The sequence below is a fragment of the Podarcis gaigeae genome, assembly GCF_964106915.1.
Source record: "Podarcis gaigeae genome assembly, chromosome: 7".
Taxonomy (NCBI): domain Eukaryota; kingdom Metazoa; phylum Chordata; class Lepidosauria; order Squamata; family Lacertidae; genus Podarcis; species Podarcis gaigeae.
This window is the reverse complement of record NC_139683.1, coordinates 40,101,289-40,127,770: the sequence shown is the minus strand read 5'-3', so window position 1 is coordinate 40,127,770 and position 26,482 is coordinate 40,101,289. Positions and strand designations below refer to the sequence as shown.

The window sequence follows — 26,482 nt, the reverse complement described above, 5'->3', positions numbered from 1 at the left end:
ATGTGATGTCTTGTTCCTGCAATAAGTACTGCTGTGAAATCCTGTTCTCTGTAAAAGTGTTTGAGCATGTGTCTCAGGATTGCATAGAGCAGCATGCCAGAGCATTTTACATTTTCTGTCAGACTTTACTTCATAAAAGAGCAAATTCCCATTCACTTGCACTTATACCTATATGTTTAATCAAGAACAGAGAATTCAAATGTGGGTTGATGTGCAGTCACTGACAGAATATTTTATTGGCCAGTAGCTTTAACATTAACCTGGGTATGTCTAGCAATCTTTCTCCATTGTGAGGTAAGTTCTGACAGGGGAAATATATATAAAGATTCTGACAAGTGAGAAGCCCATGCTATTAAAGCAGCCGCCTGCACATTTGACCAGTCAGTCATGTTTGCCCGCTTGGACATAAAACTTTAGTTACAAACTGAACATAAAATAACACTAAATCTAGTTTTATAATCTTCAGTGATAGAGGAAGTCTTGCTCAGGTACAGTTCTAAGGAAAAAATCTTGGCTCATTGGGAATTACCAGCCAATAAAAAACTTGGTTTTTTGTGATACATTTCTTAAAAGAATTCAGAGAGGAGTTTATTCAAGATTAAATTCCATATGTTTGGTTCACATGCAGGTTTTTGGAAATGTGAGATTTACTGCTGCACAACAGAGGATTGCCGCCATAAGCACATGATGTCCTCAACTGGTACAGGGAAGGCTGAAAGAATGAGCACAGGAGACTGGTATTGGGTTGAATTAGGCCACAACTTTATTGATTACAGGAAATGGTAGGTTTGGCTTAGGCATTGGGCATGTATCCAGCATCAGGCAACACACCTACTATCTGACAGGAGCCTAGTGGGTTTGACACTGTACTGTGCCACAACCCCACACAGGCTGCCATTTGAAGAGTGTATTGGCCCATCAGTCCCTGTGTGGATTCCTGGACAGAGTCACCCCTCCCAGACCCCTTTAGCAGTGTATCCTCCAGCCCAATGCCTTATCCCCCAAAGTTGTAACAGTTACTGTGAGGTAGGTGAAAACATGCCAAATTGCTTGCAGAAGAAAATTCCTCCCTGCCCCCGAACATGACGACCAAGCAAAGCATAGCAAAGACTGTATGCCACACTTCTGCTTCCCCACTGGGCAGACCACTAACATACTGGGGTGGGTGAAAAATCCTCTTGTGGTCAGCAAATAGGGCAGCCTGCACCTGGCCACCCCCTTAAATAAGCTAAAGGTGAAATGGGCACAGCCTCTCCTGCCACTGCCCCTCTATTGTGCAATCAAGTTGCCAGCAGATCAATTGTACCATTAAGTGACTTTAACTTAGTGCTACAATCCAATATATTCAAAGCACACATTAGTAAAAATCTGGAAGAAATGTGAAATGCTCCTTGAGAATGTCTGACTCATTAGTCTACTATTTATGGTGAAAAGCAAGAAAGCTAGCCAAATTTTGGCATTGTTTACAATGCAGCCTTAATTACGAATTACCAAGTGCATTATAGAAATACAGCAGCATCATGCTTCATTGCTTAGTGTGTATTCCTCACCCTTTGATTGTAAAGATTTTTTTGAAAAAGGACAGCTTTCTATAATGCTGTTTTTGAAAGCTAAAAATCAGCCTTTTAAAATTGTATTTGTTTTGGGGACACTGCTTTATATTTCATGCAGAAAGCATCCCAGAGAACACATCCTTTAAGTTCGCATCCTCTTTGCTGTTTCCACATTTAGCTAATAGGATATTTTTGTTCTGTTCCTGGGTTTACAGAAGATGTAACAACTTAAATGATGCCAGCATTGTGGAGAGGGAATATCATCATGTTTTGTTAAGTCTTTGTGAGTTTCCCATTACTTTTAGTTATAAAATACTAGGCAAAGATTAAACCAATCCATTTATGTCACTCATCCATCACTCTGTTAATTCCAAACATAGAGTAAGATTCCCCCCCAACCAATGTTATTTTATTTAACAAAAATTTTATACTAATTAACTATAAATAGAACCTCTAAGGCAGGGGTTGTCAACCTGGTCCCTACCACCCACTAATGGGCATTTCAGAATTCTAGGTGAGCAGTAGGGGGTTCTATGGCACAAGCTGAATCCTCCTTCCATCGAGAACTGGTGGGCCGTAAGGAAATTTTACCATCAAGAAAGATTCATTAGTGGGTGGTAGGTATAAAAAGGTTGACTACCCCTGCTCTAAGGGGTTTACAACCCTGCCCCATAAAATATACAACACCATTATCAATAACAGTCATAGTCAAAAGCAAGTTTTGAAAAATGGTTCACCTTGATCTGTTTTACGTCATCAGCATATTGATGATATCCTCACCTCATCCCACAGTGATCTCTTGCCAATGTTGGAAAATATGGGGAAAGTAATAGAATTGTGACATGATCACAATTTCCTGAAGGATTCTAGTAGCTATTAATGCTGAAATCCAGTGTGCTGCAATGGCTGAGAGTGTCACATGTGAGTTTCTGGCTCAATTCTTGCCAAGGTTAGATGGCCTTTACGTAGGCTGGTATCTGTGTCTCCAGTGCTATGTGGGGATAATAGTACTGTCCATTGATTTTAATGGGTCCAGTATTCAATATGACTTCAGTCGGATGCAACCCAAATCATACCTTGCTCATAGTTGTAGTAATAATATTCACTGTCATAATTTGTGAAAAGGTACCAGACTATACTAGATTAACAACCAAAGTATTTTGTAAGCCTAAGTATTAGCATTGTTCTGCCCCCACAAGGGTCAGTTATTTAGTGATAGCGAATTTGTGTATTAGTATTATGTAGAAGGAATAATTCTGCCCCTTTAAGAAAAGATAATGCCTTTCCCCCCTTTTAGACCTCAAGGCAGACTGGGAAATGTAGGTACAGCAATATTCTAGTTTCTATTGGCTCTGCTCAGAGCGGGAAGAAACCTCCCTTTCTCTTTTGTTTCAATCCTAGTGCTTGCCTATCCAGGAAAATGGATGAACTCGCTCGTTCTTACATAACTCAGCAGGGAACTTCATAAAAAGCGTCTAACCACTTTAATTTTCCTAACTTTTAACATAAAGTTAACGTAATTTGCAGGAAATGATCATGAATCTGGCACATGCTAAATTGTAGTTAGTGGATATAGTATACATGCAGTGGCATATTTTTATTCTGAAAATACCGTATTTTTCGCACCATAGGGCGCACCGGACGATAGGGCGCACCTAGTTTTGGGAGGCAGAAAACAAGAAAAAAATATTCTGAACCCCAGAAGCCAGAACAGCAAGAGGGATCTGGCTTCTGGGATACCGTGTGGCTGTTCTGGCTTCTGAGGTAACTGCACCAAGCCTCTTCAGGGCAGCGGGATGAAGGCTCCCCCTGCCCAAAGAGGCTGCGCAGGGCTAAAGCAGAAGCCAGGACAGACGTGTCGCTGCGCCTTCTCTCTCTCTGCCCAGCGCCCCTCCTTCACAGGAGAGGTGCTGCACAGAGAGGGAGAAGGGGCATCGCCCTTCAGCGAACCTGGAGAAGGAACAGAAGGAGACCCTTCTGTTCCTCCTCCGGCTTCGCTGGACAGGCGCATTGCTGAAGGGGCGCTGCGCCTTCTCTCTCTCTCTGCGCAGCACCTCTCCTTCGCAGGCTGCCGCCCCAAGCCTTACGCGCCCGACGGGAGCTCCTGCCGGGCACGCAAGGCTTGCAGACACTCGCCCGAAGTACGGGGAGCCCTCCGGAGGGCTTCCTGTGCTTCGGGCAACAGGCTGCCGCCCCAAGCCTCCCGCTGGGCGCGCAAGGCTTGCGGACACTCGCTGGGGCTGCAGGCTGCTGCCCGCAAGCCTTGTGAGCCCGCGGGAACTCCCGCCGGGCTTGCAAGGCTTGCGGATAGCTTCCTGAAGCCTGGAGAGCGAGAGGGGTCGGTGCGCACCGATGCCTCTCGCTCTCCAGGCTTCAGCGAAAGCCTGCATTTGCCCCATAGGACGCACACACATTCCCCCTTCATTTTTGGAGGGGGAAAAGTGCGTCCTATGGAGCGAAAAATACGGTAGTAGCCTACCCTGTCATAAAACATGGCTTAACAGTTAGAACATTTTGCACTAGGATGGTAGAAATCTCAAAACACTGGTTTGTATCCAACTAAGTCATATTAAACTTAAACTGATTTAAATCAATAAGCTTAGGTTAGTCAGTTCCATTGCAGTGGTTCCAACTCTGTGTATGACTTAGATGCCATCCACTGAATGTGGCTTTCCATCTCTACAGGAAGAGATAAGCAGCACCCCCAGGTTCTAGTAATCCTCCTTATTCAGAATCTCCTCTACAAGCTTTTGGACCATCAAGGTCACAAATAGAATGGGCCCCATTAGGCAATTCTTCCCAAGGGTTGAAGTAACATGGCTGCAAATGCTGTCCAGGAGGGTTTGGTCAGGGGCTTTGATCCCCGCTGGGGCAGACAGAACCAGAAGAAAGGATAACAGCTGTGCGCAAGACTGTGGCTCGGCATGGTTATCAGGAAGCTCAGCATTGCAAAAAGGGATTTGCTTAGTTAGTGGAAGGAGGCTGCAAGCTTTATCAGAGGAATGTGGTAAGAAATATTACTTGTGCTTACCTTTGTAAAGAGGAAAGGATCCAAGGTAGGTTGATCACTCCAGATGGCACAAGGACCAGTGCAGAACTGGAAAATGTCACCTGTGTTGGGAGAGCAAAAAGTTCATGTTGATTGCAATGGGGAAAAGCAGAATGGTCAAAAGAATGGAGCAGCTTGAGAATGGGCTATGATTCAGGATAAAGGTGGGATACAAGGAACAGTGTTTTAGTAGCTCAGCTCAGGAACCTTCTTATGCCTGATTTTCCTCATAATAGCTTAATTCCCACCTCACATGCCCATTTTTCATGTTCTTTCAATAATGTTGTGCCCAGTTCAAGCCCATTGATTGGTGTCCACTTCCTTTTATCCTTCTCTACCTACCAGAGGGGCAGGGGGATGAGTTAGCCCATGGATTGTAGAAATAAACAGTCAATTTAACTTTCTTCTTTCTAGTTCTTCCGACAAATTTTCTTTTCCATGCTAAGTCATGGCTTAGTTTCTAGCATTCATTGTCACAAACGTCCAATATAAAATTGCTGTAGCATTCCACTCAAATATTTGAGTGCATGTTATCCAAAGAAGGTGTTTCTTCATTAGCCAACAAATACTGCAGCTTTCCACAATGATGGATGACCATCCTTGACTTGGATAAACTTCTGTTGGCTTGTCTCTACAAGAGAGTGCTGGGTGTGCTGTGGAAGATGAAAAGGTGGCCTAATCTTACCTTTGACTTCTTTGCTTTCACTTTCAGGAGTTGGAATTTTCCAACTTGTTTGCAGTCCTGCATTGTATCCACTCTTTCTTTGCGGCCAAAGTGGCCTGTTTGGACCCACTCTATGTTGGCAGTCAGGCCACAGCTGCTGCTGCTACTGCTGTTACTGCTGCTGCTACTACTGGTGCTGCTGTTGCTACATCTTCTGGCACTAGCAAATTGAAGTATACGACTTGATGGCTCCTATTTCTGCACTTGCCACTTTCCAGGAGTACATGAGACTATGTATACGAAACATTCATCAGACAGGTCTCTCAGAGAACAAACAGCAAGCAAGAGAACTGACTCAAGAGACAAGTGGCAGTTGTCAGCAGAGTATAGTCACATGGGATCATGAATTGTCTCAATTTTACAAGGCATCAGTACATAATCCAAGCAGAAATCTCTGAGGTGGATGAAGATGCTTTTATAGTATAATCTGATTGTGTTTTGAATGACACTGGAAACAAAAGAAACAGAAATAAACGAATGACACAGTGCTGCACTTAAGTATTTAATACAATTTTCAAATCTCCATAATAATAGACATTTTCTTTCCAGATGTTTTTATATGACAACCTACCAAGTTCTGGATCAGAACTAATTTCCTCTTGCTAGACTATAAATGTCAAGCAAAGAGGGATCAGTGTGTAGCAACAAGGAAGTGAATGCAAAAAGATGCTACTGTAACTCCTTAGAAAAGAAAGCACCTTAAGTACTGTTGCAAATTCATATTTGTGCCCTTTTGACATAGAATCATCTTCATTCTTAATTTTGGTTCCATCCCATTATCATAATGATAATAGTATAGCCATATTAGGTCAACATGTTTTTAAAAAGGAAATATAAGCATAATGAAGCCATCTGCTATTGAAGCCTATAGTACTTAAGCCACTTAGCTCTTGCTCTCATGAACAGCAAATGAGGTGGAAATTCTGTAATTCTCAAATTGCAGTTTGGGGCTCACAAAATTCAGTGTTCTGTGATACAGGCAGTAGCAGCCAGCGGGGGGGGGGGGGGGCAAGGCAGCAGAGAGCTCAGGGTGGTGCAGGCACAGTGCTGGGTATGTTGAATTGCCGTCGCTGCTGCTCTTACACCACACCTGCTCCTCGCTGCCTTGCCACTCCCTCATGTAGAGATGCACGACTTAGGGAAACCAATTCAGAACCACAGCGCACACAGCCACCACATGCTGCTGCACATGGGGAGGGAGGAATCACAGCATGTAGCGAACTCGATGTGAGCATGAATGGTGGTAGCATAGCCTTCAACATGACATGCTAATTTTCTTTCTGTGTGAATATTTTTCATGGAGAATCATCATAACTTGATGAGCCCTTCACCTCAGAGCCTAAAGTGGTAGAGACTAAACACAGGTTCACCTGTTTTTGTGAGACCTAGGCCTCAATTCTGGAGTAAGTCCATTGACCTTATTAGAACTACCCAGAAATTGTTGTTTGAGGATCATGGTCTTAAGCCAACAAAACCTTTTCCCTTTTTCCCTTTGCTTTCTTTCTACATACAGATTCTCCGTTGTTAGTAAAAATCTGTTAACATTCAGAATTGTTTTAATTATGAATGAATTACAAAACCAATGTTAAACCTGTTTAATTATGTCTTTTATTATTCAGTTTTATAGTGAAGTGTCTTTTAATCTGCCAGGCTTTGTTCTCAAATCCGAAGTATTCTATTTTGTTACAGGCACAATAAAGGTCGCACAAGGCTTCACTTTTAAATTTGATTTTCATATTACCAACAGGAAACCAAGAAATAGAATTCATTTACTCTTTTGTATTTTAATTAACAGCTGTTAAAAATGACCTTACGAAAAAGCAAGCTTTCTTGTAGGTTAAATGGAACATCCCAATTTTTGAGGTGAAACTTGGAAAGTTTTAGCAAACTCTTAAAATGGCATTCAGTGTTGTGTCATGTAAAACTAGCCCACAGGGTAAGACAATAAGCCCTTTTCAGATATTTTATGTATGAGGCCAGCAGACTCTGCCTCCATTGTTCATGCATTCATTGTACCATTTGCAAAGACCTCCATACATACAGTTGTAAAAGCAGAGGATTCTTCATCTGTTCGGCAACTCTGGAAAAGCAGCATGCCCTAACATTATAAGAGAGCCCTCTTTGCATGCACTGGGGTCTTTTCAGATAGTATAAGAAACACTCATACATTGGAAGGCAGAGCCTTCCGCTGAGATATAACCCCTCCCACATGCACTGATTTCATCTGTAAAATGTCTGAAAAGGGTAATATGCTTTACATGTATTTTTAAGAATTGTATTTTAAAGATGAATCTAGAGAAAGTGTAAAATTTGATCTACTATATATGTACAGTGTATATAACACTGATAAGGTTCCAAAGAGCCATTAGGAAATATTCTCTCGTTCTCTCTCGCTCTCTGAAATGAATTTAGTTTAGCATCGAGTACAATCCAGATCACAATTATGTGTATAAGCCAGATTCAAATCAATGCAAATAAGTATTTTCAACCATGCAGATTGTTCCCCATTGCCCTTACACCAAGGATAGGCATCATGTGGTCCTTGATCTAATTTCATACAAGTTGGGGAAAGGGGAACAATCCAGAGGGAAATGAGGTAACAGAGAGAAAATAGTGGCCAAAAGGGAGGGAAAGGAAGTTGGCTCCACCCACTCTTGGCTCCAGTTTCCCCATTGGTGGCTGCAGTCCCATCCACTACCAGCATGCAGTCTCCAATATATTACCCCTGGGACAAAATGGCCCTCAACAGAAATAAGGGTTGTCCATCTCTGCCTTTTGTGCAGAACTGTTCAGGGAGATTTGAGATCTATACACGCAGAGAGTCCTTTTTATATTTACTTTCCAGAAAAGTTGCCTCATCTCTGTCCCTCTTACTGTAAGTTGCTTTGCTGGAGTTTTCTTTGGGGCTTGAATTTTAAAAGTCCCATTGCCCATGTGTTCAGGGGATAAAATGAGATGGGCCAATGCTATACAGTGGAACCTTGGCTCCCAAACTCCCTGGGAGCTAACATTCCGGCTCCTGAACGAATGAAAACCGGAAGTAATTCTTCTGGTTTTCAAACGTTATTTGGAAGCCAAACACCCGGCTGCTGCAGCCAATCAGAAGCTGCGCCTTGATTCCCAAACTGTTTCAGGAATTGAACAGACTCCCAGAACAGATTAAGTTTGGGAACCAAGGTTTCACTGTACTATCTTAAACTGAAGCTTGTAACTGACAGTTTTCATTTTGCATATACATGTAGCACATATACATTTTATACCAGGATGGTAATCTGCTGCTACTTAACTATCCCTGTGCAATATTTTTATGAACTAATCATTCAATAATTTGTAGTTCTTGCTGAAATTAGCTTTGAAGGAAATAACTAAGGTTAAGAAGGAAACAGTGACTACATTTGATGTTACTTGGTCCAAACTATCCATAAGAATGAGTCACTAATTGCAAGCATTGTATTAGGAAGGTTCATAGGAAGGTTGTCTGGGAGGTAATATTTCATAAATCATGGTGGGATCCAATTAACACTGTGCTAGCTCATACCAGTGAATCAAGCATGCCACACACACACAGTTTTCCCTGCTCACATAAGATATATCATTCCCCTGCCCACCAAACAGGCTCTTGGAGCCAATCCCAGGCTCAAATGTTTCAACTCATCAACTTGGGCTTTGAAGGAAAGGCAGGATGTTTAAATGAATATGATAATATGTATTGAATGCACATAACTAGTATCATGGTTCTGTGGATCCTTCATTAGCATGCAGCCTGTTGAGAATCATGCAGTAGAGTCAGTGATATTTTAAAATTCAGAGTTTTAGCCAGGATGTGACCTAAGCATATCAAAAGACCACACACACTTATCACATTGCCAATTTGTGCATCAAATCCAATTCATAAATCTATTCAATATTGTTTCCAGTTACAAATTCAAAGTAATATGTGTGAGAGTATAGTGATACAAGATGAATCTTGTACAAGGTGGCATATTTGAATTCACTAAGCTAGGAACCAAGGTATTCCAAGTACTCTGTGTAATCTAAAGGCTCTGTTGTGAAAATGTGACACTGGAGAGATCTGAACGGTTGGCATTAGAGCCCGAAGTCAATAGCAAAATTTTGCCTGCTGACTTCAGTAGAATCAATGGCAAGCAAAGTACATGGTTGCTTTTACTTCTCATGCACTTAAGAATAGTAAAGTCACTCGCTCACTTTGAAGCTGATGTGGGGATTAGCACTCATTAATGGGAATGATCATGATTGTGCCTTAAAAGTATCAGTCTTGCTACACTATTACAGTAATCCTCATACTAATAGCTTCTCATAATGGCAACTAAACTGCCTACTTTCTGAAGCCAAAAGCAAAATTCTTGAAACTATAACAGACCAAAAGATAACACAGATTACAAATGGGTCTGCTATATAATTAGGAGATGACTCATGTAGTTGTATTTTTCAAACAATAATGGCTACCTTGTGGCAGCTTAGATATCTGGCATCGTTAGGGCTGCCTTATTTATTTGTACCTGTCTTGGGGAGGCAAGTATGGATGTGATAAGTTCACCCTTTGATTATTATTATTTTAAATGCTGTGGTTTCCTTTAGAAACTACAACAAAAATGAGGAAGCTGCTGAATTCAAGGTATTCATTAAAACTATTTTTGGTACCATAACAAATGCATCTTCAAGAAAAGCTTGTAACACAGAAAAGTAGAACTCAAGATTCTTATTTTTAAATACATATGGTCACTCATATGAAGGAAGAATGTGACTTATGTTGAGTCAGGTAGCTTCAAGGCCTTGCTACCAGAGATCTATTTAGCTGGAGATGGTGGGGATGGCTCCTTAGATCTTTTGTATGAAAAATGTGTTCTACTCTCAAGCTATAGTTCTGACTGGTGTAAGTGAGTTAAGGGGGGTGATTGCACTCATTTTGTGAAAGCATCCATTCATATAATGCAAAGTGCCATAGCAGAATCATGAGAGAGTCTGCTTTTTACATATTGTTTGCAATTGTGCGGCCCAGAATATCCTGAAGATACTATGCATGTGGTAATTCACTTTACAGTTTGGTGATGCTTAATACATAAATTTTAAAGCTAATTCCAGTAAGAGATGGTCAACTGAACTAAATTCTGGTGGCACCTCTAAATATAGCTGTTCAACATTATATACAATATGATATGCGAATCTAACTGCAATCCTGAGGTCCATATGGGCCAAAGCTGTGCCATTGCTTGTTGTGTCTTTTTAGCTTTTCCAGGCAGTAGCTCCCAGTGTATTGGCTCATGCCCTGTGATTATTAAAAAACCCCACAACAACTTAGAAAAGGGTTAAAATCTGTTGGGTGGTTTTTAAGTTAACACCACCTGTTGCCAGGGAATATGATAAAGAACGCCCTGAGTATGTGCATTCCTGAGAACTTTGGTCTACAACAGATGAGTCATATCCTGACCAAATGTGGGTCCCAGCAGTGACACCACCACCATGTGTATGTGTGTTTAGGAGAAAAAAATAGTGTATTTGATTACAACAAATGACCCCTTTTGTAGAATGGGGAACTTCATCAAGAGCATCTATTTTCATCACTACATGAGGAAACTACATCTGCAAAAAATTCATCTTGCTGTTCAACATTAAATCAGGGCAGGGAACCCTGTGGCCCTGCAGATGTTGTCAGACTCCAACTGCCATCTTTCGTTATCATTGGCCATGGTGTCTGGGGCTGATAGAATCTGGAATTGAACAACATCTGGAGAATCACAGCTTCCCCGGCACGGACATAAATGTACATTAGTCCCCTGCTTTCTCTCCTTATATCTGATTGCAATAACTTGCGTGAAAGCTCTGTGAGTTGTGTGTAATTAAAATATGGACTATGAATATCCTGCAGATAATATTGCACTGGAAAGATTAACATCCTCTTCCATATAATGGGGCACAATTCTTTATAAGTTGCACAGATGTATTTTGGGGTTGTAATTGCCAGCAGAAACTCTGTGTAAAAACCAGGCTAGGATCCAATAAGCAGCATGCATGAGCTCAAAGCACACTCCTGGATGGGGGCGGGGGAGGTTGACTGCCTGTTTTTCCTCCCCCCCTTCCTCCTGAAGCATCATATATTGCTCTAGAGGGTTCCCCAATTCTCAAGACAGCTTTTGTGGGGAAGCAGAAAGGGGAAGGAGCTGGAAAGGGTCCAGTGGGAAATGGACTGGAAAACCATGGTGCATATACAGCCTTTGGATCCAAGTCTAATTAGATAGAGCTATCTCAATGAGAATAGCTTAACTTGAAACTTGAGGGTTGTTTTGTCATATCAATCTAAATTGATATGTAAAATTTGTAAAATGCAAATGCCACACATTATTCTGCTTCAAGAACGACTCACAAAACACGGATTGAATATTATCCTCTGAAGAGTCAAGGCATTGTTCTAATAAACCTTGTTCCATCAAGTATTGATCAGATAACTCAGTGTGCTTTAGTATAGGTAATGATGGGAATTGTAGCCTCTCTTGAACTTTTCAGAATCACTCATAACCAGCAATCTTCACAATTACATCTCAAGCTATATTGTTTTACTCAGAGTGAAAGGAATCGGTGCCTAAAGAGTTTGAAGTTTCTAACTGAAAATTGCGAAGGAAATCAAGATAGGTAGACTTGAATGAATTATCTGCATGCATATGTTCCACTTTAGAACTTATTCTTTTTTTGGTATGCATCCATAAAAGACATTAATGGAGCACAGGGCAGATGAAGGTGGTTTTAAAAATGTCTTGGGGAGGGGGGCCTCATTCCTATGCTGGCAAAGCATTTGAATACATGTGTAACTCCATGAATGTGTTGTAATGACTTCCATCAATAGGAATAATATTGTGCATGCTTTTAAAGGCTTACATGAATCATGTTCTAGATAACAAAAAGTATTTAGTCTTCATGGAGAAAAAAACTGGCCAGTCTTAGGAAATGAAATCCTTGTGGAAGTGACCAGAGATTTCATTATGGCCAAAACCCATTTATTGAAATTGCGGAAAATGTTTTTCTGTTTTTTATCATTTTGATTCTGCAAACAGGCACCCCAGCTGTGTAATAGTAACTGATGCATGAGCTCCAATATCCACCGGAGTTGCCAAATTCATTTCAAGCATTAAATTTGTATTCCCACATAACAGTGTACATGTATCTATCTGCTTTCTTCGTTTTGGCATGGAGGCCATCATAGAACATGTGGTGATCTTGAGAGCCCCAGACTAAAATACTGAGCTGGTTTGCCTGTGCATAACTCCTCTTGAATTAAATTGGACTTGCATGAATGTAACTGAGCACAGGATTTCAGCCAAAGTGTGGCTCAAAACAATTTGAACAATCAATGCCTGGTTTACAGTAATAATCTATGACCTTTTTAGAAATAGGATTGATTTGAAACTTTGAGCCACTCCAAATAAATGTTCCAAACCTAATTTCAAGTAAATAACAATCCCTCAGAACAAAATGCAGATCAATTTTATTTCTATATTTTATGGTATATTCTGCACTTGCTTTAAGATATAATTCTAAGTAAAATATGTATATATTGGTTGGGGAAATGACTATTTTTGCAGCAGATGCACAATCTTGACATAGAGTAATAAAATCATATCAGCTATTTTTCCCCAGACCTTAAAATTATCTGATTTTGGCTTATTCTCATTGCTTTGTACATTGATAATATTTCATGAGTTTTAATTTGTGGTTGGGGGAAATGACAGAGCAAATGTAATATAAAGTATTATATATTTTATAAATACTGAGGTTTAAAATACCAGATCAAACAATCTAAATATTTATTTCATTTTTAATTATGTTTGTGGCTCTTTGTAGTGTTTTGTGACTCAAAGACATCTAGTTGTTTAAACTCATTAATGAACTACTAATAAAACATTTCCTTCTGTTTGGTTTTGTTTCATTGATTTGTAATCATGAAAAGAAAAAATAAAATAATTTTTTAACAACTTGTTTTGGGCATATGATGTGTGGCTATCTGCATCAGACTAGAAACTGCATTTACAGATGTTTTTATTGCTGGGATTTTTATTGCTAATACGTTTCATGGGACGAAATTCATAAATGAAATAAATGAAACAATTAAGTTCTCTCTCTCTCACACACACACACACACACACAGTCTCCTTTGGTGCTGATGGGACATTTTTATAATTCAGCGGTTCTTGGCTGGGGAATGAAAAAGTGAGCCTACGCTTCACATATAATGCCTTCAGTCTGAGAATTGAGCTCTCCAACACTCTACCTACCTAAGGAAAAGCAAAAAACCTAGCTGCCTGCTATGTATTTAACTACACAGCTCATTTGGTCCTCTTACTCTATAGTACGTATTAAGCTCTGAAGTGCATGCAATGCCCTACCTTCCAATCGCCTCTTCCTCAAACCGAAGGAAATGTCAGAGGACCTCCTAGGACCAAAGTCTTCATCTGGCGTGTCCCTTCCTGGGGAAAACAATATTGTAATTGAGGTAACTAGTACAGAACAGATGGAAGAAGCCTATATATCCATCACCATCTCAGTTTGCCAAGTGCTAGCCAAATCAACACCATTCATCCACAAGAGGGGAGATATGAATGAGCTTAGGGGAAACCCCAAGGTTTGCAGAAATACAAGCAAATCTGGTAGGAATAAAAACTAGCCAACTAGGACTGAATGCTCAGTGTGGTAAATTATGATTGAAAGAGAAAGAAAAAAGCCATGCAAATTGAGGGCCTTGTGCTGGCTTGGGCAATCAGGCTCGTCATCCAAAACATCTGAAGAGAACCACACTGCTGAAGGCTAATCAGCCTCATATAGTGATACAGGATATTATATCTGATGCTTTGTGTGTTTCTTTGGCTCTTCTCTACTTTATTTGCTACTAGGGATGGGAGAACTTGCAGTGTGATGACTTCAGATCACTCATTTTACATCATGAAATGCCCCTGACGATAGGGAAGTAACAGGACATGGTCTTTCTGTTTTCAGCAATACCCCAGTGTCTGTCATAATATCTTATTCTTCCAGCCTGAATAATTATGATAATGCAGGGGTTGAAAATGAATTATCTCTGAGTTTCTGCTTTATCATATTTTCAGCATATTGTTGAAAGATTTCATTGCCATATCACTCTCTTTAAAACTTGGCAAATAGTTTCATCATTTTGTCTGTATGGTAGCTGATATTTAACATTTCACTTAGTATACAGCTATAGAGCTGGCATGACTCTTCTGAAATAGAACTCTTTCCAAGGTGATCAAAGAAAAACATGCTGAATTATACATGCTGAATTATACTGAGAGCATACATGCTAGCAATAATACATTGTGGGAAATTTAACTCTACAAATCATAATCTTACACCTAAACATTACATGCCTCTGCAGGTGTGTACAGGTTTTTATTTCTAAGGGGCAATGGGAACAATTTATCACTAATGTGACAACAACCCTTAACCTAGAATTGCTAGATTCATAATTATATAATTGGGGGAACCTATAAATATAGTTGAATGGGAAAACATTTTTGTTCCTTCGTCTAATTTACACCCACTCACATGCATTGTTTCAGCCAAGTTGGGAATGATGAAATTGATTAGACCACAGAATGCTTGTAATTGGATCCAATCAATTTCACATTTAAGAGGGCGTGAATGGCGGGACATTGTTTACTGAAAAGGCAAAATATGCTTGTGCTTTCCTCACTTTTTAAAGGACAAGTTGAGCACATGGATTGTGTACATCGCATATCCCTTGATACATGGAAACAAACAAACAAATGAATTATAGCCTTGGAAAAAAAATCCCAACTGTTCCAGGCATTGGAATGGTGAAGTATATTATTCATCATGGTGTCTTTGCAAGAGACATTCTGTCAAAATAAACTTACTGCAGAAGTGCTGCATGTGTTTCTGGGGAACAGTTCCAGCTTTTCCTCCAAAAAGCTCTAAGTGCTATTAAGTAAGAAAAAATTTGGTCAGAGACCATGATAAGGCACACAGAATGAATGTGTGTCCTGCGAGTGACAACACTACATGTCTGCCTCCAACAATCTGAAAATTCACTGCTTGTACAGAACCTAATGCCCAGTGCTTATCACATGAATCATACTTCATAGAATTGCTGATAATGAGCTTGAGTAGTAAAAGTTAAGCAAGAGCTAGAAATAGCAAAAGAAATGCCTTCAGAAATTCCCTATCCTGTTTTTTTAAAAGCATAATTTAAATAAAATTTAGATTTTAATGGGAGCAGGCAGTAGCTCATGATTTTGGCGTACTCGTTCAAAACTAAATTTACCTATGGCCCAATAATAAACTTGTCTACGCAGAAGTAAATTCTACTAAATTTAACATGAGTTCCTAGGTATGCTTACAATGTAATTATATGAACGTACACGTATGCCACACAGTGTAATTCTAATAATGTTTATTTCAGTTATAGCTGAATTGGGGCATATGTTCACAGAGATAAAATGGGTTTCATGCCCAAGAGACAAATCTCAGAAAACACTAGACAAGTGTTGAATAAATGCAGTGTATCTGAAGAAGTGTGCATGCACACGAAAGCTCATACCAAGAACTAACTTAGTTGGTCTTTAAGGTGCTACTGGAAGGATTTTTTTTTTTGTTTTGCAAAGAACAGGACAGGGTTGTCCGTTATGGCTCCTGCTCTTTGCCCTGTGTATTGCAGCTCTGGCAATTTCAATAAGGAGCAATAGCAAAATTAATGATGTCAGTCTCAATAATGGAGAACACACAATACATCTGTTTGCAGATGATGTGGCAATTGTCACAAGCAAACCTGAAATGTCACTGCAGGAAAGTCAAAGACAAGTAGACAAGAACAGTAAAGTTTCAGGCTTTAAAGGTAATTATTTTAAAAAAAACAGCATTATAGGTATGCAGATAGAGAATCTCCTTTGAGAACAGGGTTTTATTTCTCACTCAAAGAGGGATATAAGGGCAAGGGCAAGGAAAGAGACTTCCAATGGCCTTTCTTGTTGGCACTTCAAGATATTTCAAACAGCTTCAAATAAATGCTGGATGGAATTCTGAGATGGTCTCAAAGGACTAGTTGGAAGAGATGTCAAGGGATGGTACATTTGTCTGCATGTGGTGGTCACTCCTGTCCTCTGAGAGATATATTTGGGACAAGATTCTCACAGAAATAGACATTATGACCATACAAAGCAGTTATGGGCACTTTCCCAAAGGATTTACTGTCTACAATGCATACAGATTTTGAGTGGTATACAACACAGCATTGCAGAGTTAGCACTGAACCTGTTCTGTTACCAGGCAAGAGGTTCCACAAGCAAGTAGTTGGTATTTATACGCACAGTTTGTAGAGGACAGAAAAATAAAATACCTAGCCACAACAGTTCCAGTATGGCACGCTCTTGTGCAATGGTTCTAGCAGGCTAACACATTGGATACAACCCTTTCTTTTAAATCCTTTAGCAGAAGAAAGAGCAGTAATTACATTCCATTGCAAGGATTCTCTCAAACTGTGGTTTTGGGCAGGGGTGGGTTTGGGGCAGTGTGCAGTAAGGTTGCATCAGGTGCGCAGCCAAGAAGCATGCCTTTGTAAAGCCTGGTAAGTACTGTATTTTTCACCCTATAGGACGCATTCCCCCCCTCCAAAAATGAAGGGGAAATGTGTGTGCGTCCTATGGGGCAAATGCAGGCTTTCGCTGAAGCCTGGAGACGAGAGGGGTCGGTGCGCACTGACCCCTCTCGCTCTCCAGGCTTCAGGAAGCTATCCGCAAGCCTTGGGAGCCCGTCGCGACTTCCTGCCGGGCTCCCAAGGCTTGCAGACAGCAGCCTGCAGCCTGAAACCCAGGGAGTGCAGCGGAGCGTACCCCGGGCTTCGGGCAGATATCTGCAAGCCTGGAGAGTCCAGCGGGAGTTCCCGCCGGGCTCCCTAGGCTTGCGGATAGCAGCCTGGACCCGTTCTGGGGGCTGGGGTCGGGGGAAGCTCAGGCTTCCCCCGCCCCCAGCCCCACAAGCTCCGGGAGTGATGGCGAGGTTGCGCAACCTCGCCTTCGCTCCCGGACCCCCAGCCTTGAGGCTAAAAACGAAGCCAGGACAGCTAGCGGGATCCAGCCCGCTCGCTGTCGTGGCTTCTTTGCTCTTTGGGGCTCAGGGGGGGGGGAGGAATAATTTTCCCCCCTCTTTATTCCCCCCCAAAAAATAAGTGTGCCCTATAGGCCAGTGTGCCCTGTAGGGCGAAAAATACGGTACTTGTCAGGCTTCAGGATGGAGACATGATTGCTCTGACAGGGTCCCAGAGTCCTCCCACCTCCTTACCAGGCTTTGGAAAGGAGGTAGGAGGGCTTTTGGACCCTTCCAGAGCCTTTTGCCTCCTTCACAAAGTCCAGCTTAAGCCGGCACTGCGAGGGCTGTGGGAGAGGGCACCAAATGGCCTTGTACAGGGGAGCATATTACCAAGGCCCACCCCTGTTTGGGAGGCTTTAGGACCAGTTATAGATAAATAAGCTTATCCACCATAAGTTTGTTAAAGGCCATAAAAAACCTGAATCATTTGATGTAACACAGTGCCCATTTTTGTGATATGTCCATCATATATAGCCCATAACCAATGCTTCTCCCAGATCCTTGTATGCTTTTGCTGGACTACTGAGAGAAAAAATAAAAGCTTGAAAGTTTTTACTAACTTGGTTGTGTTGATTGTGTCAGAAGAACATCACGCTTTTTTGAATCCAAACCAGTGTCTATAGCTCCTGGCCATTATATTTACTTCATTACCACAACTAATCAGGGACCTAGTGTGTATGAATAATACCTACTCTGTGCTGGGGGGGGGGGGGAGTCTCATAAAACTGTCATTCTACATCCATGCATATACCAAGATATTAATCTGCTCGCTTTCAGTTAGTTAGAAACAGCATACATGAACACATTGGTCTAATAAAGGATATCTCAAACTAAACTGTGTGTAGAGTGTAGGTACTTTGTTTTCTTGCATTTTGGTGAATGTTTCATGCCTGTCATTAAAGCTGAATATGCTGTTTCGTTAGATTAGGGATAAATGTTTCCCTTAATCTGTTTAGTGTTTTGATGCATTCTGTACGGCTGGATTTGTAGAGGGTGAATAATTCTTTAGGAAGTATCAAAGGACCTGGCAAACAAGTTTGCTTCTTTTGTGCATATTAGCCAGCTTTCTTTGCAAGCTCTCTTGCTTACAAAGTGGAACAGCTGAAGAATACAGAATATCTCCCCTCACATCGCATATTAGATTTCAGCATTTAGACCAGCTTTCTCCTCATACACCCCTCATCAAATCTTCATGTATCACAGACACTTCTGTTGATTATTCTTTTGCTCTAAAGTTATTTGTTTGTGTTTGTGTCTGTGTACTCCAAAATATTTACTGAGTTTTATTTCTTTAGTAATTGATTCTTTTTCATACATTTTTAAGGCCACAGAACTGAAATCACTGAAAACCTATAAGGGCCTCATTCAACATATTATTTTCGCCTGTGTAAATAGTCTTTGGGCTACCCCTGCCTGAGAATACACTAATATAGACAAATATAACAAGTGAATATAGAGCTGGAGCAGAATAGTGACATGGTAGAGCTTTCCACCACTGCCTTCTGGAACTAAATCTTTCTCGCAGGGAGCAGAGAAGGAAGCCTGCAGCATCTAGTGGCCTCTCAGCCACCATCCCAAGCACCATTGGATTCTTCTCTTAGTGTTTCTTTTATATATTGTCATATCTCTCTTTAGGAACATAGAAAGCTGGCTCGCCCTGAGTCAGAGCATGGGCCCATCTAGCTCAGCATTGTCAACAGACTGTGGTCATGGCTCTCCTGGATTTCAGGTAGGAGATTCTGCCAGCCAAACCCAGAGGTGCCAGGGATTGAACCTGGGACCTTCTGTGTTCAACCTCTACCACAGAGCTACTGTCCTCCCCTCTACAGGTCTTCTTTTGCTATATGATTATATAGATGTTCTATTGATAGCACATAAGAAGAGCCCTCTTGGATCACATCAAGGAAGCCTACACATACTCAAGGCTGCTCAGACTGGTGACAAAAGTCAGCTAGCCTGACTTTTTACATTTGACAAAACATCACCATTCAGGGGTCAAGAGAAGACTCGTGGAGAACCCAAAATTTCTTGGAAGTATATAACACAAGCTTTTGAAAAATCCATAAGGGGTGGCAAAGGTTTTCATAATTTTAAATATATGGCCGAGGAGTTGGAAGACCCTAAGAGGGGAACTCCAAAACAGCCCAAAGAGCATACCCTGTGGCCATGTTAGGGGTGGTGCACAATAACAGAAATAATCAAATAAATATATTGGGGGAGGGGACAGATGACTGAATGGCACACTAACCAGGAGCACTCCATACTGCAACACTCCATACTGCAACAGTTGCCACTGAGTCCCACTTTTCTCGGTATATATCTATCCAATATATTAGGGAAGTCATGCAACAAGGAGCAGAACTGTGCTCAAGCTGAACCTTTCTCAAGAAAGGCAATTGGATGAGAACCCCATAACCCCATATAAATGTCTCCATGGTAATGTATAATAGCTAATAGCTACCAGATATCCACAATCATGAACACTTTACAATAACAGTTTGTTATCAAATTTACTGAAATGTATCTTCAGGCTGTATTATCACAGGGCTAAAAGAAAAGAAAAGAAAAGAAAACTTTAAAGGATCACTGTGTAAGATGCCTGACATGCTTTTGAAAATAAACATGTCCAATACGAAGTCAGTGTCAAACATGGTGTTCTTTTAGTGGGGAAAAAAAAGTGGTACTGTGGTCTATGACCCAGATTTGTTCTCAATAGGAGCCTACATCCCATCCTGGCTTCACACAAGATGCCATGCACTTCCCTACTTTCCTGCACCCCCATTTGATATGGGGAGGCAGGGAAGTAGGGAGACATTGAAAATGTGTGTATGTGCTCATGACATCAAACATGGAGTCAGTAGAATGGTCTAGCTTCCATTAATCTCCCTGGAGCCGCTTTGTGTGTGTGTCACGTATGAAAGGTATGTGTGCAGTAATACAATGATAACCGTGAAATTGTATCATCTGAATATCTTTAAGGCAGTCGCTTCCTTTTCACGATAGTTTGTTGAAAGAGCAGTAGCTGCAAAGGTGATAGCATCTGAATCACTCAGGCTGCTGACCATGGCTCAGGGGAGGAATTGTCCCTCATGCAATTCTTCAGTTCATTGTGTGCCAGGTAATTCCCTTCTGATCAGATAAATGGCTATTTGATCCGTGTGATTTAATTCAATAAAAAGTGCAATGACACCATTAGAATATGATGCTCTTCTAGTAAAACAGTGTTAATGCATAGCTCCTAATAATCTACACTGTATTTCCATCTAAGCATATTATTTTTAATTCCCAGGCCACAGAAGAAGAGATATTAAACAAAACTCTTCATAGATTTCCAAAGTGATCTTGCATCATTTCCAGTAAAATTAAAGCCATAATCATGAACTCTGGTATAACCTTTTGCTAGTTAAGAAACTTAAAGGAGCTAAAATAATTTAGCAGTGCTTCTCCAAAAAATCTAATGGGGGAACTTATGGCAGCTGAATGCCACACTGAAACAGAACGCAGAAAACCATCTCTACTTTAATAACCATGCTATTAACCTTTCTCAGCAAAACGGTTATGATGCAGATCATCTTCCTGTATTTCACATATATCAGCTTACTGGGGAAAGCAAGCAAACAAATTTCTATTGCAAGAAGAAACATGTCTACTTTGATCACAAAGTCCTCTTTGAAGAAGGAACATTTTGGATAAAATGTAAGATATAGGCCAAAAAGTAAGTATTTGGAGCGGCTGGTATATAGGTGAAACACTCAGCAGCTCTTCCTGTTTCTCGAAATTAATCTTAGTCCCACTAACAGCACAAATTTTAGGAAACAGGCAACAGGAGGGAAAAGGTTCTCTTTTCTTCCCAACACATCTTTGGGAGAGCATGAGCAGTGACAGCACACAGACTGAGTCTTGGGAAGCAGTTGGCTGGCTCCCCCCCCCCCCCGTTTCAAAAACTGATGCCATGCCAGCAGCTTCTAGGTAACAAAGGTCTCTGGACAGGATAGTTTAAAAGATGGAGAGTTAGCGTGTAACACCAAGTATAGAGCACAACCTGCTGACACAAGCCACATGCCAACAAAAGGGTCATGGTTGGCCACCTGAAGCAACTTCTACTTTCATGACAAATCCAGCTGTTACCCAGTCCCACTGAAACTTTAGTAAAATACTAATACTAATAATAATAAATGTTGCCAATTCCATGAGGTTAATAATAATAATAATTTATTACTTATATCCCACCCATCTGGCTGAGTTTCCCCAGCCACTCTGGGCAGCTTCCAACAGGAGATTAAAAATACATTAAAACATCAGTCATTAAAAGGACAAACCGCCTTCCTTCACTTTCTCCTGCCATCGACCTTCTCCTGCAACCATGTTTTATATGCACCCTCATGCAAAAATATTCATTTTATTGTTATTTAACAAAACGGATATACTGCTTGTTGGTAACAAAACCTCTAAGAGGATAACAAAATACAAACCATGTCAAAATTGTCAACGAAAGACAAAATCAGGTAGTTACAAACCTTTTAGGGATTATTAAAATTAATAGTAAACCAAAATGAGATTAACACATATGACAACATTCTGCATGTCTGGATAGGCTTGCTGAAACAAAAAATGTTGTAAGCAGACACACACACAAAAAAAGAGTACAGCAAAGGCATCTGCCTGGTGTCAATAGCAATAAGGAGTGATAGGAAAGTGAATAATAAGGAATAATGCAGGAAACTTGTTCTATAAAGCCAACCTTTTCTGCTCCTGTGTTCTAAATAAATGATCATCCCATAAACCTCTTGGCCTAGAGGCTGGTTTGGGAAGTGTGAGATGTGAGCGCTTCCAACTCTTACTCCTATCCTGATTGTGTCAAGCCTCATTCCATCATCATTTTCAAATCCAATAGCAGCATGCCTGGGGAGAAGGAGCCACTGTCTAGAACCTGGATGGGGCAGTGCTCAGCAGGATGGCAGCATGGTCAAAGCCATGTGGATACACTAGAAGGCATATTGGATTCTGCCACTGCCCTCACATGCCCCCAACCTCCCCACCACCCAACCTCAGGCCAATATAGGTAACCAGCAGTGACACACTATGATATTTGACCCATGATAAATAGATAAGATATGCACAACAAGAAATGGGAATCGTTGGTTCTGTAATACTGGAAAAGGGGAATTTGTTCATATGTAGTGGAAGTGTGTATTGGACAGCAGTCTATTAGGTCTAAAGCAGTGGTGTCCAAACTTTTTTCAAAGAGGGCCAGATTTGATGAAGTGAAGGGCCATGAGGGCTGACCAAAGGGCCAACCAAAGTTGTTGACCTTTTATAGGACTGAAGTTGTTGAGCTTTCTTTTTTAGGGTTTTACCTCATGAAATAAACTGCCTCAGGGGCTGGATTAAACCAAATGGCGGGCTGGATTAGGCCTCCGAAGCAGACTTTGGACATGTCTAGTCTAAAGGAATGGCCTTTAAATCTGTTGATTCATCTGTTTAATTTATATAAACATGATGCAAGGTTTGTGGTTACATGATTAGCATGAGCATTCATTAATAAAGAACAGTGTGATGACAAAGAACAGAAAGAGATTTACAGTCACCTTGTATGTGTCTGTAATGTTGCTTTAAACTGGCCTTCAATCAATCAAGTAGTTTAGACTCAGGGCTTTGAGGTTTCCAACTCTAGCTAGGACCATGAAGCAATAATATATATGCCGTGGTCTAGCAGAAGATGCAATTGGAGCATGATGTTTTGGAAACACATTTTCATGGTCTATTAGTCTAGAAGTTTAGGATGTTCATTATAAGAAGTTTAATGATACTTGTGCTTGGGCTATTATAGAAAAATGTTCTGATCTAAAAAAAATATGGGTTTTTTTTAAAAGCAACCCAGTTCTGATATTATCTTTGCATTTCATTTATTTACCAACACTTAAAGGATAGGAAGGATTTGGAATCAACTTATGTCCCATAGATGAAGGATTTTTCGAGCCAAAGAAAAATCCAAGATTTCAATTTTTCTATCAAAATCCTGTAGTTGAAATCTAAATGTGGTAACTAGCATATAAGATATCCATGCATTAAACAGTAAAGTACCTATTTTAGGGAATAGGCATTATTGGAAAGTGGAAAAAAATATGCATACTATTATACACTGGTAAAACCAGAAGTTGCATTCAGGGACAGTGCTGGGGCATTCTTCACCCACCCCCCTGAGTTCAGACAGTCGGTTTATTATTCAAAAGGGGCACCCAAGTGTATCTTATTCAAAAGATACACAAGAGGAACTGTAACAAAGATTTCTACTTTTTGTAGTTTCATTTTTTCCCCATTTCATGTTCCTTGTTCACTTCAATATGAGAATACTTTCATGTTTCCTACTTGCCTCAGTCCTGCAGTTTTGGCTCACAATTCAGTTACTTAATTTGCAGCTGTATCACAAAAGTATGACTCAGTGACTGAAGGTCCTTGAGTTTCATTTTCAGACCTCTAGGACACTTTCATTACAAGAAGAGCTAAACAGAATCAGAGCACGATTCCTGGCAATAGCGTTTTGCAAAGATTTCAGTTTTTTTTAAAGAAATCAAAGATAATCTGCAGTGGGATTTGACTTTGGGCAGTAGCATCACATTCTAGCTCAAATTTAATTTGAGATCAATTAGGGCAGCTGCCCCAAGGCCCCTTTGCAGCAGAGGTCCTTTCTAGCCAGTTCTGCCTCCTCCAGTTCTGCCTGTAACACTTTAATATGCGTTTATTGATTTTCTTATTATTTAAAACCAAATTTTCAAGCCTACCATAAGGATGTTGTGCAACCCACACCACAAGCAGCAGATGGGGTGGTGAAGCGTTGCTGGGGGCAATCTCAAAGAAAAGGTTTTGAGCTATTTTAATGGAATTTTGCTGAAATCTACACTTCCGACATGGGCTGCCATACGTCTGGATTTTCCTGGACATTTAAGCAAATTCCGCCCAGGCACTGTTTCAGATGGCTGAATCCTGCCTTTGTCTGGGAAATGCTAGACGTATGGCAGCCCTAGCCACATGCAGTGTTGCCGGGGGCGGGGTGCCACAAGCCAGCTACTTGAAACTAAAAGGCTTTCCTCAGTCACATTTGTAAGTTGGGTTTTAGCTGCCCACCCTCTTCTAGTTTCAGTGCAGGATTAGTGGTCAATATGGGACAAGTGGGTTTCTCCCTCACCCCCCCCCCCAAATGCCTGCTTTGGCTTTGAAGTAAGTTTTTTCTCCATGTGTTCTGCACTGATTTTCTTTTCAGCTGTAGCCTTTAGTAGTCTATTCTTTTCTAACGTAGATCAGAACTGGCAGGGTGGGATAGCTCAGGTGAAAAAGACAATCGAAATGAAAATATACTAGTTAGAATCCTAAAGAATCAAATAGAAGGTGAATGCGGATGCCCCCCCCCCTTAAATCAGTCTCTCGGGGTAGCAGTCCTGAGAGACAGGAGTACCCTTTGGCCAGTGCTATTTTTCTAGAAAAAGAGGTGCTGGCACTCACCATGAATGCCTCCCCTGTTCTCTTATAATGGCAATGGCGCCCACCTGAGAGGTTCTGGAACTGAGATCCACCAAGTTCCTATTGAAAAAAAAGTCCTGCTTTGGGCATTTCAGAACTGTCAGCTACTGAGCCCACAAGTTAGTGAATATAATAGTTCCTTCACAATGTAATCCCATACTCAGATATGTAAGTCCCACTGAGTTCAATGGGATATACACCCAGATATATGTGCAGAACTGCAACCTAAATTACCAAGATGGAAACTAAACATAAAATAGAATGAAAACTTATTGAAATCACAAGTGCAGTGGTATGATCCTCTCTTAGTTAAAGAATAATTACTTGGTTTAAATATTGTGCAGGAATAATATATTTTACAAGGTTTATGCATTTATTATAATCCTTTTAAAAATGTGTATTTACTCTCATAATAGTAAAAACTTACTTTGAATAATGCAGTAAAAATACCCTCAAGAGTACGTTTTAAAAATTACACTAGCATTCATTTTCTGAATTAAATTGGAAATAGTAAAAAAAAGAAAGTGTGTGTGTGTGCGTGCATGCACACACACACTTTATTCAGTTTAAATAGCAAGTGTTACTGAAAAAAATCACACAATACATGATTCACCAGTAATTACAAAGAAACGCAAACATTTTATGAAAAGGAATTATTGATATATAACCACAACAGACTGAAGTATTCCAATGTGATCTCTAATGGAAACTAGCAACATTCACAAACACACCAACCCAATCATTCTAAAACAGACATAAAAGCAAATTATAGTAACAGCTAATATTGAATGTATGGGGCTTTAAAAGGCTTTTTACTCAAAACAAACAAGGCTTTTTTTTATTAAAAAGAAAGAAAATACCTAAAATAGTTATACAGATAAAACAAGCAAAATACTGCTCTTCAGTTTCCAAATTGCTAGTCTCTTATTTTGCTATAGGAATAATTTGGTACACTGTATTCATTATAATGACTGAAGAGAAATCATCTCTGGTGTTTATTGAATTTGTTCTGGCCAAACAACTCAGCAACATATAAAGTTGATTCTTTCACTAATTTGGGAAGTTTTGTGAATTTTTCAAGATATATCTAGATTATTATCCCCTAAATCCTGACTTAAATTGCTTTTTGAAGAGTTGTCCAGAACACAGTGTGGTTCTTTGTACATCAAATTGCCCCCAAGGTGTCACCAATGTGTTCTGACTCAGCTATCTTAAATTTTCACTTATGTGACTGTGCAAAGCACAGCCTTCTATAAGCCCAGTAGAACAAGTGAACCATCATGTTCACTAGCTATCTGTCAGGGAACTGCCATCGGAGCCAAGAGTGGAGGTAAGGCTCCGTAGTGATGCAGGAGAAGGGCCCAGTAGGGAGAGAGAGAACACGTCCTCTGAGGAAGGAAATCAGTGTGACACCAGGAAGAAAGGGGAGCAGGGAAGGACTTCGGAGAGATGGCTCCAAGACTCTTCCACAGAGACCAGCGGGGAGAGCCCAGGACCTCCGCTGGCCAC

At 40.6% G+C, this 26,482-nt stretch overlaps 1 protein-coding gene across 3 annotated transcripts in view; it reads left to right on the top strand.

Annotated features, from left to right (window-relative positions):
* Positions 1-13,313, top strand: part of SNTG1 (syntrophin gamma 1) — a 231,328-nt gene extending 218,015 nt beyond the window's left edge. For all 3 annotated transcript variants that reach the window (XM_083747840.1, XM_083747839.1, XM_083747841.1), the window contains one exon: positions 5,315-13,313. In XM_083747840.1, the coding sequence (XP_083603966.1) occupies positions 5,315-5,512 (198 nt within the window). In that variant the 3' untranslated portion in view covers positions 5,513-13,313. The remainder of the gene's footprint in view (positions 1-5,314) is intronic.
* The last annotated feature ends 13,169 nt before the right edge of the window (positions 13,314-26,482 follow it).